The sequence below is a fragment of the Orussus abietinus genome, unplaced genomic scaffold (assembly GCF_000612105.2).
Source record: "Orussus abietinus isolate OABI.00-Male unplaced genomic scaffold, Oabi_2.0 scaffold26, whole genome shotgun sequence".
NCBI lineage: Eukaryota > Metazoa > Arthropoda > Insecta > Hymenoptera > Orussidae > Orussus > Orussus abietinus.
Genome location: NW_019395989.1, coordinates 1110957 through 1128689, shown reverse-complemented (window position 1 = coordinate 1128689; position 17733 = coordinate 1110957). Strand labels below are relative to the sequence as shown.

General features: G+C 60.6%; 4 protein-coding genes across 6 annotated transcripts; 2 read left to right on the top strand and 2 right to left on the bottom strand.

Annotated features, from left to right (window-relative positions):
* Positions 1–287: 287 nt before the first annotated feature.
* LOC105703763 (fibroblast growth factor receptor homolog 1) lies at positions 288–7579 on the top strand. Of its 2 annotated transcripts, none has more exons than XM_012432405.1 (10): positions 288–658; positions 2010–2144; positions 3021–3734; positions 4226–4413; positions 4628–4760; positions 4840–5331; positions 5392–5890; positions 5963–6103; positions 6184–6289; positions 6379–7579. In XM_012432405.1, the coding sequence occupies exons 2-10, from the start codon at positions 2063–2065 to the stop codon at positions 6553–6555; spliced, it is 2532 nt and encodes an 843-aa protein (XP_012287828.1). In that variant the 5' UTR covers positions 288–658; positions 2010–2062; the 3' UTR covers positions 6556–7579. The 2 variants fall into 2 exon arrangements, with proteins under 2 accessions (XP_012287828.1, XP_012287829.1); XM_012432406.1 differs by lacking the exon at positions 4226–4413 and adding an exon at positions 3838–4019.
* Positions 7580–7606: 27 nt separating this feature from the next.
* Positions 7607–8366, bottom strand: LOC105703609 (E3 ubiquitin-protein ligase MARCH2-like). Its single transcript, XM_023434009.1, has 4 exons — positions 8352–8366; positions 8030–8239; positions 7787–7977; positions 7607–7727 (listed from the first exon to the last, which is right to left on the bottom strand). Exons 1-4 carry the CDS (start codon positions 8364–8366, stop codon positions 7607–7609), a joined length of 537 nt encoding a protein of 178 aa, XP_023289777.1.
* LOC105703747 (general odorant-binding protein 69a) lies at positions 8358–9506 on the top strand. Its single transcript, XM_012432375.1, has 5 exons — positions 8358–8782; positions 8844–9008; positions 9077–9182; positions 9250–9308; positions 9367–9506. The coding sequence occupies exons 1-5, from the start codon at positions 8726–8728 to the stop codon at positions 9400–9402; spliced, it is 423 nt and encodes a 140-aa protein (XP_012287798.1). The 5' UTR covers positions 8358–8725; the 3' UTR covers positions 9403–9506.
* Positions 9507–9546: 40 nt separating this feature from the next.
* Positions 9547–17555, bottom strand: LOC105703746 (serine/arginine repetitive matrix protein 1). Of its 2 annotated transcripts, XM_012432373.1 has the most exons (18): positions 17051–17555; positions 16738–16928; positions 16468–16644; positions 16219–16358; positions 15942–16129; positions 15614–15744; positions 15421–15537; positions 14968–15297; positions 14775–14889; positions 14613–14697; positions 14134–14520; positions 13821–14036; positions 13601–13753; positions 13386–13519; positions 12835–13170; positions 11066–12680; positions 10247–10990; positions 9547–10054 (listed from the first exon to the last, which is right to left on the bottom strand). In XM_012432373.1, exons 1-18 carry the CDS (start codon positions 17216–17218, stop codon positions 9864–9866), a joined length of 5418 nt encoding a protein of 1805 aa, XP_012287796.1. In that variant the 5' UTR covers positions 17219–17555; the 3' UTR covers positions 9547–9863. The 2 variants fall into 2 exon arrangements, with proteins under 2 accessions (XP_012287796.1, XP_012287797.1); XM_012432374.2 differs by lacking the exons at positions 16219–16358; positions 16468–16644; positions 16738–16928; positions 17051–17555 and having other exon boundaries at positions 15614–15719; positions 15937–16006.
* Between the last annotated feature and the right edge of the window lie 178 nt (positions 17556–17733).

The window sequence follows — 17733 nt, the reverse complement described above, 5'->3', positions numbered from 1 at the left end:
CGAGTCCGACGGATCCGGCATCCCAAACTACCGGAAGCGGCAATTTGAAATTCCCCCGGACGCGCACCCGGGTTCCGGGGAGGAATCTTAAGGAGAACCCGGGAGAATCTCCGCTCGTCGACGGCGATCGCGGCTCGGGCCCGAGGCCAATGGCGCGTCGGGAGGGATCGGGAGGGATCGGGAGGGATCGGGTGGGATCCCGCCCCCGCAGGTCCGAAGTGGGGAGGGGCCGGCGGGCGAGCGGCTATTTCGAGCTCGGGCCGTCCGGCACTTGGTCGCGAGCTCCCCGAGCGCATCCTTCGCGGACGGCGACGGCGACGACGGCGACGACGACGACGACGACGACGACGACGAGTACGACCGACGGACGGACGCCCGCGGGCCCTCGCGAGTGCCGGTCGACCAATCGCGCCCTGGCCAGGGGAGGACCGGGCCCCGGGCCCCGGCCAATGGGAAGGAGGCGCGCCGGCGATTGGGCGGCCGCGGGGAAGGCGTAGCGCGAGTCGGTCCTCGAGGATGGAAGCGGCGCCCCCGAGCTGAAGGGCGAGCGGCGGACCGCGCCACCGGATATCCTCGTTACCGGCGGCCGTCTCGAAGATGGGCCGCGGGCACCGCGCCGGGGTCTGAGGGTCCTTCCAGGAAACGCGCGGCGACTTCCGTAAGTAGCGCGGGAGCGATCGGTGCCAAGAAACGGGAGGGCCGCGACCGCGACCGCGACCGCGACCTCGAAACGCCGGCCGAGGGCCACCTGGCCGCGACGCCGGCTCGACCGGACGACAAAGAGCTCGCCGATCGATCAGCGGGCGACGCGACGCCGAAGGAGGCCGTCTCCGTCGCCGTCCCGCTCTTCACGGTCGGGACGCACCCTCGCGCGGCGGCGTTCCGTAATCTTTCCAATTATCTCGTTTCGCCGAGCGTAATCGCGGCCGGCGATAGGGGCTCCGAGGCGAGCGAGCGCTCTCGCGATGCGCGAATCGCCTCGGGGGCGCGGGCGTTCCGCGTCGGGGCGTCCGCGAAGCGCGCGGCTCGGGCACGCCCGACGCGCGCCTCCTCGCTGCCGATCCTTTCGGGAATAAAGGACGCTTTATTTCTGGAGCGACGCGCGCCAAAGAAACGCCGAGGGCACGGAAGAATTAAACCGTCATCGGGCGGTCGCTCCGAGAATAAATACGACGCGATTCCGGCCGCGTCCCTTCGAGCGCGGCCGCCGTCCCTCGACCACGTGTGCCCGTCGCCTTTCTGGACCGGCCATCGAGCCGCGCCGCGCCGCGCCGCGCCGAGCCGAGCCGAGCCGAGCGACGGCGACGCCATGTTTGGCGGTCACGCGAGCCGCGGGTGACAATGGGGAAGACGCGTGAGGAGCGTCCAAAGCGCGTCCCGGGACGTGCGTCGCCTCTCGCGCCGTCCGACCGGGGGCGGGGGACCGCGCACGGGACCGGAATCGCTTACCGGCGGCGATTTCTCCGCAGCGTTTCCATCCTTCGGCCTCGCGACTCGCTCGAAATAGTCCCGAGCGGCCCGAGGGGTGCCGCTCGAAAATCGGAACGAAGGTACTCGGACCTACCTCGGGGCTCACCTTTGCCGGATTAGATAGTCGGGCCGCGTTATCGCGGCCCGATAAGACGGGGCTGTTTCCGCGAAGGACCCTCCGAGGGTTCCCCGAAGGCGGCCGAGGCGCGCCGGAAGCGGCCGCGCTCGGCATACGAACGAGTCCGAGACCGCTCGGATCGGTCGGTGAGATCTCACCGACCGGGATTACGGAAAACGTTCACGTAATCCGCCGAAGAGAAGCGCAGGTCGCAGAAGCGCGTCGGCGGGCGAAGTCGTTCGGCATCGGAACCCACGGTGCATACGTCCCGGCGGAAGTTTATCGTAATTTGTTTTGACGCCGGAAGCGGCGCACGTGCGCGGCCGCGCGTCCCTCCCGCCCCTCGCGTCTGGCGGCCGGCCAAGCCGGGCCGGGCCGGGCCGGGGGCCGACGCGTTTCCAAGACGGCTTTCTGGTTTCAGGATGCGATAACGAGGGGCGGCACGCAGCAGCCCGAGGAGCAGAAGCCGCCGGGATGGCGGCCAAGGCGTACGTCTTCCTCGGGGTCTTCGGGATCCTGGGAGTCGCGGCGACCGAGGGTCGCTGGGTGCAGCTCGGTGAGTCCTCCTCGAGTGCCGCTCGAGGGCTGCTCTCGAGCCGCTCTCGAGCCGCTCGAGGGCCGCGGGGAATGGCGGCGAGGCCAGGATGGGGGAAATGTTTCGCTTTCGGCTATTCTGGGCGAGTAAATAAATTCCGCCGGCGAGGAGCGCGAACGCGATATCGGGAGTCGCTTCCAGCGGCCGAGGGCGGAACCGGGCCCGAAATAGCTCCCCGGCTTTCCGCCGAATCGGCACCCCCGAGCCGGAAGGGAGGGCCCTTTCGGGCCCCCCGAGCCGGAAGTCGACCGTTTTTCCGGAAACTCGTAAAAGTGCTCCCGCCCTCGGCGACTCGGCCCCCGAGGCGTCGAGGGAAGGAGCGACCGGGTCGAGTATCGCCGCGATTGGGCCCAATTGTCCACTTGGTCGGTCGTTGAATTGCCGCCACTTCGCTCGTTATCAAGAAACGTCGACGATCGTCAACCCCCGGCGAATCGGCGGACACTTGCGTGGCCGCTTCCTCGCCCGCGGTCGGCGGCCGGCGGCCCTCGGCCCTCGGCATTAGATACAATCTTTTCTCCATTGAACGAACTCGACGGCGTAATGGCGAGAGCCTACCTCAATTGGACAATGGGAGAGACGGCGCGGCCGGTCGAGGACCGCTCGGAGAGGACGCGGATCCGGGCGCGGCCGCCCTCGAGGAATTCGGTCGGCCGCGCTAATCGCTTCAAGATGGGGACGGCCCGGCCGCGCTCTATTCCTGGCCGAGCCGAGCCGAGCCGAGTCGGCGCGAGCAGATGGCCCGTGACGTCACGGCGCAGAAAAAGGGACGTCCTTCCCTCGGGTTCCCCGAGGCCGGCACGTGGCCCGCCGACTCCACTCTCGTCTCCGTTGCAGACCCGGCGGGGGCGGCCGTGGTGGCGGGCCTGGGCGAGAGGCTGTACCTACGGTGCCAGCCGGAGTCCGAGGGCGACGAGGTGCGCTGGTACAAGGAAGGCGAGCCCTACCGCGAGGGGTCGCGGCGCGTCCGCCTCTCCCGACACTTCCTCAAGTTCCGCCACGTCCTGTGGAGCGACGCCGGGGCGTACGGCTGCCGGCTGGAGGACGGGAACGGCGTCGTCCGCTGGAGGAACGCCTCGGTGGACGTGACGGAGACCGACGGCGCCGCCCTGGGCCCCGTCCTCGGCCCCGTCCTCGGGGGCCTGCGACCCCCGCCCGAGGAGACCAACGAGCTGGACGCCGTCGACGTCCCCGAGAGCCGGGCGCTGCACGTCGACCCGGACTCCGGCGACGCGGAGCGCCCCGGCGAGCGGAACCGCACCGCCCCCGAGAGCCCGCCCGCCTTCAACAAGACCGAGGACCTCCACGGGTCCATCGTCAAGCCGGCCGGCAACATGCTGCGCCTCCGCTGTCCCAGCGTCGGCAACCCCCGGCCCAACATCACCTGGCTGAAGAACGACGAGGAGCCCCAGCGGAGCCTCGGCGTCGTCGTCCGCAACAAGTGGACCCTGCGTCTCGAGGACCTGGTCGTCCAGGACGGCGGCAACTACACCTGCGTCGTCTGCAACTACCTCGGCTGCATCCGGCACACCTTCAAGGTGGACGTCATAGGTGAGTTCCCGTCCTCCCTTGTCCTCTCCCCCCGCTCCCCACCCCGAACGGGCCACCGAGAGTGCGAGGTTCCTAAACGCAACGCTGTCACCGAACTATCTAGAGCGGTTCCCGCACAAGCCCTACATTAACGAGGACTTCCCCAAGAACCTGACTGCTCGGATTAACGATACGGCGGTCTTCAAGTGTCCGATCGTGTCCGACCTAGAACCCTACATTCAGTGGGTCAAGGTAGCCGAGTACCCCGACGAGCAGGAGGACTCCCCCAAAGGGACTCTGCTTCAGGTACGCGCCGGCGTCGCCGGTGGCGGTGGCGGTGGTGGTGGCGATGTTGGTGTTGGTGGTGGTGGTGGTGGTGGTGGTGGTGGTGGTCGCGGTGGCGGTGGCGGTGGCGGCGGTGGTGGCGTCGGAGGCGGGGTCGTTCCCAGGATCGACCCTCCTCCAACGACCAGTGCGTCAAATTGGTGGTTGGGTCTTCTCTCTGATCGTAGAAAGCGTCAAGCACCGGCCGATCCTGACGAGGGCGCCCAGGAACGCGACCGTCCTGATCGGCGGCAACGCTAGCATGACCTGCGAGGTCCTCTCGGACGCTCATCGTCATCTCGAATGGTACCACGGATATCACGGTTCCTTTGACACCGTCAACAAGACCGAGCGAAGCTTCCGGGTCGAGGTCAAGGTGGGACTCAGCGGTCGCGTCTACCTAACGCCTTCTCTCTCTTTCTCCGTTTCTCCCTTTCTCCCTTTCCCGCGACTCGCGACTAACCCTTCGCCGACGATCGACGCTTTTGCTAACCATCCCCCGACGTCCCCTGGCGCGTCGCATGACGACTAACCGCACGCGAGCCCGGCGTCGAGGACGCGCCTCTCTACTCGCGACTCCGATTCGACAGGCCGGGGAGGCGGAGAATCCCGAGGTCCTCAAGCTCTACAACGTGACGGAGAAGGACGAGGGCTGGTACACCTGCATCGCCCAGAACACCCTCGGGGAGACCTTCAGCAGTGCCTACTTGCGCGTCGTCGAATGTGAGCGCACCCCCTATGCCAAGAATTCCGTCCCCGTCCCCGGCGACGATGGCCGTAACGTCGGGATTCGTTCTTGCAGCCCTCGAGGAGCAGCGGGTGCCGGTCCCGTCGAGGCCCCAGATCCTCCTGGTCAACAGCCTGGTGGCCGTGCTCTGCGTCTTCTTCGCCGTGGGCGTGGTCGTGGTCATCTACATCTTCCATCGCCTGAAGCGCGAGAAGATGAAGAAGCTGCTGGCGATAGAGACGGCCCGCGCGGCGGTGGTGACGCAGTGGACCAAGAAGGTGATCGTCGAGAAGCAGAGCCTCGTGGCCGGGCAGAACGCCCAGGAGCCGCTGCTCATGCCGGTGGTCAAGATCGAGAAGCAACGATCCGCGATCACCACCGAGGACAACAGCGCCGGGAGTATCTCCGAGTACGAGCTGCCCCTGGACAGCGCCTGGGAGCTGCCCAGGGACCACCTGGTGCTGGGCAATACTCTCGGCGAGGGCGCCTTCGGCAAGGTCGTCCGGGCCCAGACCACCGCCTCCAAGCCGGGCATCCCCGGCGTGGTGGCCGTCAAGATGCTCAAAGGTAAGACTCGCGACCCTCTGCCTTCCCGGATCTCCGGAGTAACGCCCTCGAAATCGACAGAGGGCCACACGGACGCGGAGATGATGGACCTGGTCTCGGAGATGGAGATGATGAAGATGATCGGCAAGCATGTCAACATCATCAACCTGCTCGGGGCCTGCACGCAGGGCGGGCCCCTCTTCGTCGTGGTGGAGTTCGCCCCCCACGGGAACCTTCGGGACTTCCTCAGGGACCATCGGCCCTCCTCGGGCTACGAGCCGACGATCGGCCAGGTGGTCAAGGAGCGACAGACTCTGACGCAAAAGGACCTCGTCTCCTTCGCCTACCAGGTCGCCCGCGGCATGGAGTACCTGGCCAGCCGAAGGTGCATTCACCGGGACCTGGCCGCCAGGAACGTCCTCGTTAGCGACGAGTACGTCCTCAAGATCGCCGACTTCGGCCTCGCGAGGGACATCCACTGCCACGACTACTACCGGAAGACGACCGACGGCAGACTTCCGGTCAAGTGGATGGCTCCGGAGGCGCTGTTCCATCGGGTGTACACGACCCAGTCCGACGTGTACGTAAACGTTTCGTCTCCTCCAAAGTTGCTCTTTTCCCGCGAACTCAACCCCCGGTCAACCCACCGCAGGTGGTCCTACGGAATTCTCTTGTGGGAGATCATGACCTTGGGTGGGACTCCGTACCCGTCCGTGCCGTCGGTGGAGAAACTCTTTCAGCTGCTCCGAACCGGCCATCGCATGGAGAAGCCACCCTGCTGTTCCATCGAGATGTAAGTTCGATCCTTCCTTTGTCGTCGCGTTAAACGTTGTCCCGGCAGTGCGGCCTTGACGCGCCCGCCTCTGTCCGCAGATACATGCTCATGAGAGACTGCTGGAGCTACCAACCCAACGAGAGACCCATGTTCGGGGAACTGGTCGAGGATCTCGACAGGATACTCACCATAACTGCCAACGAGGTGGGTCGAGTACGGGCGGTTCGGCCCGTAGACAAATAAACCCGGACTAATGTCAATTAAAATGTGACCTTTGTCGGGTATTTTATTAGGAATATTTGGACCTGGGGCTCCCTCAGTTGGACACGCCACCGTCGAGTCAGGAATCCTACGACGCCGAGAACGACGTGGTCGGCGGCGAAGACGGCGAAGACGACGACGAGGACGACGACGAGGACGACGACGACGTCGACGAGGACGGGAAAGAGAAGTTTCCCTATCTCCTGTGAAGAGGCGACGTCTCTCCTGGAAATCGACTGAAAGAGAAAATCGGAAATCGAGTTATCGCGTTAAGTGTACAGTCGTTGCGATGCCTCGACAGAGATCGGTGTCAGCATTCTTCTGGGAAGGTAACCGCCGATAGAGAAACGATCAGAGTTATCGTTCGACTATCGGTCAATCTTGTACATTCGTCCTGACTTGCGGTATAGCGGAGAGACTCAAGTTTTGTACATTTAACGTCTCGGGTGTGCCCAACGAACACAGGTCCGCGTATAATTCGTTAGAAAAAAAAGAAAAAAACAGGCGTAAACGTTTCGCCTTAGTACTTGGCGCTAACGAGAAACGATCTTTTATCCCGGGTTTTATGATTCAAAATGCGGAAGGTACTATCGACCGACCCTCCGGGGTGACTTAAAAATTCACGGGGGGGAGGAACGTTACGACGCGAAACGAGTGCGTTTTTTAAGCGACGTTACGTGATATCGACGGCCTCGTTGGTTCGGTAACGACTCGTGTTTGTTGGGTAACTAGTCAATTTGTTAAATCGTTTGCTCGGCGATGGCGAGTAGCGAGCATTATCGTAATGTTTTTATACGTGTAGATACGACGTAAGATCATAGCCGTGGGGTAACGAGTGCCGATTCGGCGCGAAAGGAATCGATTAAAGTTCGATAGGGTGTGAAAGGGTGAATCGGCGATTCCGCCTTCGCGAGCCGAGTACTCTTGAATATTTAGAGAAAATTGTGTAAATAACATGTTGCATAGTTGAGGTATGTAGCTTTAGGTAACTTATTCTTTGTAAATTAACCCTTCGATACCGTCGTTGCTAAACCTCCTCTTTTGTATTCGTAGGATTAGTACCTAGAAACCGACGCGAACCGAAGGCTCGGGCGCGCGTTACTTTTGTATCGATTAAGATTAGACTCGCGTAAAACCGTTCGACCCGATACAAAACCCGTACCATTGTCCGTACGTTCCGGAAACGCGTGTACGCGGGTTGCGCCAATAAAGAGAAGTCGGGAACGGAGCGGATTCGTGTCGATGTTCCTTCCCCTCGGCTCAGAGGACGCTCGGCGACTCCTCCGGGTCGGCGCCTCGACGTCCCCCGCGGTCCGACTCCGAGACGAGGTGGACGACGAAGTTGTTCCTCCGGAAGCGCCTCCACCTTCTGCCGTGCAACCTGCGTCGACAAAATGGACCCTCTGTGCGACCCGAGTCTCCCGGTGGCGCGGCTCCTACCTGCCGAGGGTGATCAGCCAGCCCCAGTAGGCCACGAGCGTCAGCGAGCAGGTCGGCAGCATGGCGTAGATCGTCCAGGGTACCCCGAGGACCCCGCTCTCGAGGACGATGCCGAGGGCCAGGGCGCAGACATAGCAGGAGAAGAGCGCGAGCGGCGTCGTGACCGCCAGGTACAGCACGTCCAGGAGCATCTGAGAGAGGATCCGTCGGAGAGAATCGCGGGCGGTCCCGTCGGCGTCTTACCTGCCGTGTGGCGACGACGGTGCGGAACCAGAGCGCGACGCACCTCAGGATGCCGTGCCTGGGAACCCTCTTGGTGGCGAAGCGGTGGCCGCACAACTCGCACCGGCTGTGCCCGGACTCGGTGAGCCAGCGCTCGAGGCATTCGGCGTGCACCAGGCCCACGGTCCCCCGACACCTGCGACCGCAACGGGGGCCAGGGTCAGCCAGGGACTCGCGGACCCGGAGACCCCGCCCCGACTTACTTGCACGCCGAGACGAGCGGCGGGTCCGAGGCCGCTCCTGCCACTTGACAGATCCTGCAGATGTCGTCCGGCACCCTAACCTCGCTCTCCGCCATCTCCCGCGACGGCTGCCGGTTCCCTCGGTTTCCTCGATTTCCTCTCGGACGGCCCGACCGTCCGTGGTCCGGCCGCGCGCGAGACTCGGGGTCGTCGAGAAAGAGCCCGACCTTGACAGCTCCCCCGCCGCACCGGCGGGAAGTCGTAGAGTTCCGTGGCGATCGCTCGTTTGTCCAATAATCGGTCGATCGTAAAGCGGCGCCGTTCGACGGAAGTCGCGGAAGTCGCGGAAGTCGCGGAAGTCGCGGAAATCGCGACGCCTCGCCCCGGGTGGCGGAGGAGGAAGAGGAGGGGCGGCCGCGCGCTATAAGAGGGACCGGCCGCGACTCCGCTTGCCGCTTATCGTTTACTCGAGAACATGCGTCGGTACGTCTCCTTGGTCCTGGGGCTTTGCGCCGTGGGTGTCTGCGTCGACGTGAGTACTCCTCTGCGCTGCTATCCGCGACTGACTGACTCCGAGCGTTTCTCGGTCGCAGGCCCTCACGCAGGAGCAGGTGTCGCAGTTCGGCGCGCTCCACGAGAAGTGCATCCAGGAGACCGGCGTCGACCCCAACCTCCTGGCGCGCGCCCAGAAGGGCGAGGCGCTCGATGACCGGAAGGTCCAGTGCTTCGGGGCGTGCCTCCTGCAGGGAATGAACATCGTGAGTCGTCTTCGTCGCCCTCGCGTCCCTCGCGCGTCTCGCGCTTCTCTCATGCTTTCGTCTTGCAGATGGACGCCAGCGGGGCCTTCAGCAAGGAGAACGCCGTCGCCCTGGCGCCGGAGAACTTCTTCCGCGGGTCCATCGTCGAGATGATCAACACCTGCGGGGATCAGAGTACGTATGCGGTTCCGCGCGACGAGGCGTTCGTTTGCCCTCGCTAACCTCTCGTTTCTTCTCGCAGAGGGTGCCGACGCCTGCGAGACGGCCGGGAAGGTCTTCGAGTGCATGAACGGCAGCGTGGTAAGTCGGAACCCCCTTTCGAGCGGACTCGAGGGCTGCACGTTTCCCTGGGTTTCAGGTGTTCGGTGTCTTGAAGACGGCGCTCGGCATGTAGAGCGGCGACGTCGGGAGGAACTCGATCGTCTCCTACGGACCTGAGCCCTCCTCGCGAACGTTCTTTTGACGCGAAACGACTTTTGTAACGTCCGGTAGACCCCGTACGGGAGTCGCAGGTGCACCAAATAAATGCAAGAGAAAATAACTTCATCGGTTGCTCGAACCGTCGCCGGTCCTCTTCGGAAGGATAATGTTCGATTAATTGTATTTTCACATATGAAACAGCTAATCCTACGGTACAATGACGCTCACGAATAAGGAAACGAGGGCTCGTTCCGCGAATCGATCGAGGATTCGTCGATCGGGATTTTCGTTGACCTTGCTACCCAATCTACGCGAAAGTATTTACAACGGCGGCGTTCGGGAGTCGGACTTTGAGTCCCTCCCCCGCGAGGAGGCGGGGGAGCGCGACCGCGGACCCGGGCGGGTCTCGAGGTACAGGAGGCAGGACCCGGTCGATCAGTTGGCCGCGATCACCGTGGCCGAGGACTTCTTCTTGAGCACGATGTCCTTGATGTTGAGGTTGACCTTCTCCTTGCGGGGCGGCGGGACCGACTGCAAGCAGAACCTCTTGAAGGCCTCCAGCTCGCGCTCCGCGTCGTCCATCTCGCCGTCCTCGAGGTCTATGTCTTTAGGGGTGAAGACGCTCTCTGCAAAAGACATCCGGTCGATGGAAGGTAAAGCAACGGCGGGAAACGGCCGCGACTCGGGACGTTCCGCCCAACCGAGGTCAAGGTCGTCGCCCGCTCGAGCGCAAGGGCGAGGAAAGCGGAAGCGCAGCTGGACGCGGCTCGACAGGAGGAAGGAAGAAGCGAATTTGCAAGTCAATCGTGGTTTCTCACCAACGAGGTTCCAGTCGTCACCGGAGTGCCTGGCCCCGTTGGCCCGTTTCTTCTTCTTCTTGGCTTTGGCCGCGCTCGCGGAGGGGATCGCGGCCGGGGCCACCTCCCGGAGGGCCGACCTTTCTTGCCTCGTCTCCTCCCGGGCGCCCTCGGCCTTGATCTTCATCAGCGTGACGCTGGTGCCCTTCAGGTTGATCCCGTTCTCGGGGATGGGCTGCCCGTTGGTCACCTTGGTGATGTGGATGTTGGCGAGGCCGGCCAAGCCGGGGCACTCGGGGCCGGCGAGCTTGGTCCTCAGCTCCGCGAGGCTCGAGGGCACGATGCCGTTGGTGGGGGGACCGGTGGGGCCTCCGCCGCTCCTGGTCACGCTCGAGGACAGATCGCCCTTGACGATGAACCGCGGCTTCGACGGCGGGGCCAGTCCCGCGTTGATGGCCTGCTGCAGCGCGGGGCTCCGGATCGTGACCATGCCGTTCTCGGAGACCTTGATGATGGCCGCCTGGTGTGCCGGCTCCATCTTCGGCGGGCCGAAGACCGGGTTCCTTATGGTGACCATGTTGGTGCCGGGGTCGTGCAGTATCCTGGCCGGCTCGTCGGCCGCCTCGGCCGTGGCCGGATTGCCGAGCCGGGAGGCCGGGGCGGCCGGGGCGGCCGGGGCGGCCGGAGCGGGGTTCTTCCCCTTCTTCTTCTTCTTTTTCTTTTTTCCACCCTCGCCCTGGCTCTGCTGGGCGTCTCTCGGAGGCTCTGCGATCAGAAAGGGCGGGACCCTCGTAACCGGGCTCGAGAGAGCGGGGCGACTCGAGATAACCGCGGACTTACCCTTGCCGACCGGCTTCGGCAGGAGGTCCTGCTTCAGCTTTCCGGTGTCGACGACGATCACGTTCCCGCCGCTCTGAGGACCGGCGTAGCTCGACTGCACGCCGCTCATCGGGGCCGCGATAATGGTCGCCTGCTTCGGGGAACCGACCGGCTTCGGCATCGGCGTCGATTTGATCGGAAGGGGCTTGACGGGCGCGTCCACCTTCGTGATCGTGATGCCCGGCGGCAGCTTCAAATTTTCGATGTTGATCTTAGAGTTTGAGCCGATGTCCTTAAACTGACTGCTGAGGGGCAGGTCGACTCGATCGTTGGCGGGACTCTGCGCTTCCGAGGGTAGCCCCGGTCTCTTCATCGGACCGCCGTTGCCGCGAGCCATGGAGTTGTCGATCTTGGTCTGCTTGGCAACGGTAGCACCCTTGACGGATTTACCGCCGTTCCCTTGGACGTCCTTGGTCTGCTGCTGCAGTTGCTGCTGAACCTTCGCCTTCTTGCAGTCGTTGCCGCCGCTGCGATCTTCCTGCGACCCGTCGAGAGCTTGAGCCTTCTTGGCGGTCGGGTTCGGTTGGTTCTTTCCCCCGGCGAGCTTGCCTCTCGGCTGCAGGACGTTTTCTTTATTCTCCGCATTTTTCTTGTCGACTCTGGACTTGGCAAGCTTCGCGTCGCTTCCTTGTCGCTGCGGCGTCTGCGATTTCTTCTCGTCGACCGGCTTTCCGCCCTTCGACTTCTCGCCGTTGACCTGCTTAACGGGCTTGCTCTCGGTCTCGGCCGCCGATTGTTGTTTCGGGTTGCTCGGCTGTTGAGACTTCTTGGGCTTGGCAGGCTGGGTCGCGGACCCCTTGGGCTTCTTCTTCTTGGCGGCATTCTGGCTCTGTTGCTGATTTTCCTGTTTCGCGGACGAGGATTCCTTCGTTTGACCGTTTACCAAGGTAAAGAGTACCTTGTCCTCCGCAGGGGTCTGGCCTTTTAACGTGATCGTGACGGTTGGCTCGACGCTGTTCGGCTCCATCACCCTCTTGATGGTCACGATCTGCGGCTGACTCTCCGACGGTGATTCCTTCTCGATGGTCTCCGACTCCTTCGCCCTGGCCTCCTCTCGTTTCTTCAGCTCCTTCTTCAATTTTTTCCTTTCTTTCTTGGTCATCGCGGCATTACCGTCGACCGCCGTTGTCGACGAGGGAATGCCGTTGCTCCCGAGCTTCGTTTTCGTCGGCGTCTTGTTGCCTTTGCTTCCATCGGATTTCGCGCCCTGACTGGATCCCGTGATGCCGTCTACCCTGTCGACGTCGTTTGCCCCCTTGCTCTTGTGAACCGACGTTGTCACCGGCTTCGACTTGGTGCTACCACCGGAGGTGTCGTTGGTGCCATTACTGGCGGGCGCCTCCTGCTTGTCCTTTTTCCTGGTGCATCCGTTAAGTTGCTTCAAGGTAGTCAGGACCACTGGGCCGGTCGCCGGCAAAATCGAGACTTCCGGTAGGGTGCGATGAGCCTGCACGTTTTGCGACGCCAACTTCTGAGGATCGACCACGGTAATCGTCACTTCCGGGGTCTTCTTCTGTAACTCTATCAGTCTCTGCTTCTCTTCCTCTTGCCGGTCTTTCTTCAGTTTCTCTTCCAACTGTTGAACGACAAAACGCCCGTTAGTTCCCGTTACAAAAAATCCGTTTCCGCGTCTCGCTCTCGATCGCGCTTTTTTTGAATAATTCCATATTAGACCGGACAGGACGTAACTTAATTAAACGAATGACAAACGGAAACGCGCGATGCCATACCTTGCGCTGCTTCTGTCTGGCTTTCTTCTCAGCTTTTTTATTGTCCTTTTTCCCTGTCTGATTTCCTTCGATAAACTCCAAAAGCGCCTCCAGGTCTCGTTGGTCCCGCTGATCCGGCTGGATCGTCGAGGTCGTGGACACCGGAGTATTGGATCTCGCCGGTAAGCAACTACTGGCCGTCTTATGATCCGAATTAGTGCTGGTCGGTAGCGATTCCGCGGGACTTTTCGCGGGACTGCAAGCGGTTTTGCAATTCTTGGCCTTTTTCTTGGTCAGGAGATGGCGCAGCCTCTCTCTCATCTCGTTATAGTTGCGACTGACGGGCGCGACTGGTGGCTGTGTGCATCGTCATCAAAATGGTATAATTAAAATCGCATTCGAGGCGGGATCGAAGGACATGCTACCGAATAGTGCCACGTTAAGTTTCTTCCATGGGAAGACGCGTAGAAAGCGATCTCGACTCGTCGAGAGGATCGACCCGGCAAAGCACTACCTCGCACCATCTCCTTCGACGCAACTTCGAGAGAACGCGAGAATTGACGGGTACTAACGACGCCGTGGCCGAAGACTTCGCAATAGCAGCAGTCGCAGTGCCGACTGGAGTCCCTCGGAGTCAGGCTACTCGTCGAGCAAGAGTCCTCCTGACTGCTCCCGGAGTCCGAGCAGTCACCGTCCGCCGCTGCCACTGATAACCGTAACGATCACGTGTAGTAAGAATGGACCCCCCTTTGGAGGAGTCGCGAGAAAGCTGCAGAGGCATACTAACGATCACTGGAAGACACCCTCTTTATGTGTTCCACGTTGGTCTGCTTGTGGCAAGCGTGAGGTGCGTGGCTGCCGTGATTGTGAACTCGATGAGGAGTTGCCGTGCTTTTGACTAGATCGGGCGGCGGCTCGTGGGAATGCGCGCGTGCTGGACCTAGTGGGAGCGGACATGGAGACACGATTCGTAACTCCACCTCGAGATTGGATCCGCGGCCAATTACCTTGGTGAAGAGTGGAGCGGCCGTGACCGGCGTTGGAGGTCTGAGTCGTGGAGTGCCTCGTCTGCGTCTGGGTGGACTGCGTCGCGTTCGTCCCCACCGAGGTTCTCGCGAGCCTCTGCGGGGGTTGCGCCGCGGGCTGCATCGCCGACCGGGACGCAGGCTCGATCGGTGGCTGCGCCTCCAAGTGCCGGTTCGGCGTCCCGACCTCTACTCGATCTGCCGGTCAAGTACAATTTCGAGTACAATTTCGAGTACAATTTCTCTCCCGCGACCCGGGAAAATCGCGCCGGTGAAAGTTTTTAGTCGGTTTTACTTGTCTTCGCGCAGGAGCACGGGTTCGGTGGCCTCTTCGATTTCATGGAACACGGACACGGGTTCTCGAGATCCTCCTTCGTTTCGGCAGCATCTTTCGCGCGTTGTTGAACGCAAGGACAAGGCTGGGCCCTCGGTTTCCTGGTGTCGGCCTCGTTCACTGGGTCCACCTGCCCGTTGACCAGCATCGGCTCTTCCGGCGTCTCGGGCGCTTGCGAAGTCGCGACTCGCGAATGCCTGGTGTCGTCTTTTGAAGGTGCCTGGGTGAATTCCGAGCTTGGCTTGTCATCGAAAGCCGATTTGACGCCCGCGTAAAGATTGCACAAGCGTGGATGAACACCGTTCAAGTTCGGTGCATCGCAAGTGGCGGAACGAGCCGCGGGTTCGTCTGAAACGAAACGGAATAGTTCCAGCTGTATCGTTCTCTTAATGCACATCCACCCTCCTCGATAAGGAGGAAGAAAACCCGTGGGTACTCACTTCTCGACCCGTTGGCAGGGAGTGGATGAGAATCGCGGCTAGAGGGTTGCGTCCTGGCGTCCACGAGTGGCCCTGTATCGATGCGCTGCGAAAAGTAAAGATCGAATGTCGCGGAACGACGGGAAGAAACGCGTCTAACTTAACGATTTTTCTTTAACTTACCCCTTGCAGCTCGTACGAAGAAGCGATGCATCCGTGGCACTCGCACCGCCTATTCTCCCCGTTACAAGACGTCCCTTCGCTGCCATCGCAGCTCTCCCGCTCTCCGTTGACTGGGCTGAGAAGCCAAAGACGAGATTACACGTATTTTTAACGAGCGTCAATGGTTCAATGGTAAATTTGATCGGAGCCGCACCCGAGAGTCGTCGACGGCGAATGGGTGAGAATCAGGTTCGCCGCGCACTCGTAGCCCAATCTTAGATCCGGCTCGTTGCAGTGCGCTGGAATCGGTATAGGAAGAAAGACGTTGTGTCCGTTGGATGCCATCTGACTTTCGGTGGCAGCCAGTGCACCGGCCATGTACGCTAATCTTTGGTGTGGAGATCCGTTCCAGTCCTGCAGGAGACTCTGCACGATCTCGCTGTTGGGAGGAACGGTGAACGAGTCCAGGCCAAAATCCAGGTTCGGACTGGGCGGTCCGCTCTCCGTTTCGGAAGAATCGGACTGGCCGGTCTCGAGTGATTCGCTGAAATTCCATTAAAACCGCAGGACTTTTAACATACGGTTATTACAGGACGCGATGTAGGGAATATTCGGCGCTTCTAATGGGATGGATCGAGTAAGGAATTCTTTGGAGGTAAAATTATACCTTTCAATATCTGCCGTTTTATTCTGCACGCGCTGCTGGAGTTTCCGCTTTGTCGCGAAAATCTCCCACCCTTCCCTGAATTTTCGCAACCTTGTCATCCGAGCGGTTTGCTCCACGCTAAAATATACACAATTTAACGATTACGTAGTCCTTTGGATAAACCGGAATAAATTTGGGGATACGTATGCCTCACTTGTATTTATCGATAAGTCGTTCCGTTTCAGGCCAAAGGTCACCAATCCTGGTCATCTCGTCGTCAAAGGCGAGATACCTGTGCACCAGAGACTGGTATTCCGGACCTTTCAGAGGTAATAACTTTCTCAGCTATAAATTTTTCAAGCGGTTAGTAAGTTGCTTAATAAGCAAGGAAACATTTCGAACTCCGATATTGGCCGGTACTCTAGTGAAATAATTATATTCCCCTGACAAAAGAATACGAACTATCTAATTATTACTGAGTTCGGTATGCTTCCTTCGGGTGTCTAGATTACTTAATATTCGTACGATGAATATTACCTTACCTGGCCAATGAAGGGCGGCAAATTGTTTTGCACTAACGGATCCGTATAGACATAGTTCTGATACAGTTTTTTGTTAAAGCCCTCCCAGGTTAGGTTGAATTTACATAAATGTTCCTTTTCCAGAGGTTCTATCAAGCTAGAAATATTAGTGGCCGTGGAGATAAGGGCATCGTACCCGTCTAAAAGACCTGCTCGCGAAAAATCAATCATTACCATAAAAAGTGACAAGTATCGATTGAGAATTAATTAGTTCAACATATTTTCTGGATGCGCTTACCCGTTAGAAAAATTTCAGCCAAATTATTAACGCTACGATCATGAAGGAGCACCAACAGCCGTACTTTTACATCAACTACAAACTCCTGCGCTTGACCGACTAATCTCATGAACAGCTGGTGCGGATCCCTCTTGCACAATCTAAAACATAGATCATCACGAATCGGCTATCAAGGAATTCAGAAATATATCGGCATTTAGCGTTAAGCGAACACGATCGTCGAGGAAACTGCAGACAATATCGACTTACTGAATCACGCTTTCTCGTAGGTCGACTAGCTGCACGGTGTCGTACCGATCTTGCTGAAAACCACGAGGATGCGTACTTTCGAAAACCGAATTGAACACAGAGCGCACGTATCGGCGCAGCTCCATCCACAGGCCCTGTAACCTCATCGCTTCGTCCAGCTCCTCCATGAACAGTTCCCTACGAAGAAATCGATTCCAGTTTCAAACTACGTTACCTTAAAAACTACAAGTTTAACTTGTAGCCTCGTCGACGAATTCTCCGAGCTCCAACCTTTTGACTTTACAGGTCTCGCAGGAACACGGGCCCTTGGCGTGCCGACTCGGACCACAGGGAGTTATCGTCGAATCATAGGAACCTTTCGTGGAATCGTCGGGCTGTACTTCCAAGGGAGAACTTTCACCGTCCGCGCTTTCCTCTCCTCCGACGCTCGTTTCCGTGGACTCCTGCGAGTCGACTCGACCCTACGGGAGACAACTAAATTACTCGACCGAATCTCGTCAAATGCAGTCAAATGGGTAATCCGTTTGGCGGCTTTCCTCGCAATCGATTCGCGTCGCCAGGAGCGGGCCCTCGGTGCGCCTACCTCGGCGTCGTCGTCGACTTCCAGGGGCCTCGGATGGCACGGGCGGCCGGCCTCGGTCGCGGGCTCGGGATCCTTAACGAGAACGTGACCCATCGCGGCCGCGTCAACCTCGCCGCGCTCCTTCGCACCGTCGCCGTGGCCGCTCTCCGCGCCGTTGCTGCCGCTCATCCTAGCGTCGCGACAACTCGCGACAATCCGGACCAAAGAGGATCCGCGTCTTCCACCGCGCCCCGTAAAAGCCTCCTAGCCCGCGGGATTTCAGGGAACTCGCGCAGACACCTTAGACAGCGCGGCGAAATAAACATTCGGACAATATGGCGACTGGCATACTCGCGCTGGCTCGCCGACTGGCGGGACTGGCGGCGGCTCCAGGACCACGGCGGCCAACCACGGCGCACCGGGTCCACCCGGGTCGACGCCGACGCCTGCGGGTACCGACCGTGGCGACCGTGCCGATCATACGAGAAGCGCGCGATCGCGAGTCGCGTCCTCGGGGAGCTCGGGAGCGATAAGGATCCTCCCTACTCGAGCTTCCTACGTTGCCTCGGTCGGTCGAGGTCGTCGCGGCTTTGTGCATGTGACTCGCTCGAGGACAGCCAGGTGTCGCCACCGCTTCGCTCCGGGAATGGTCCGCACCCCATCGGAGTTCTCTCGTGGCGCCTCCCCACGGGGCTCGCGCCAAC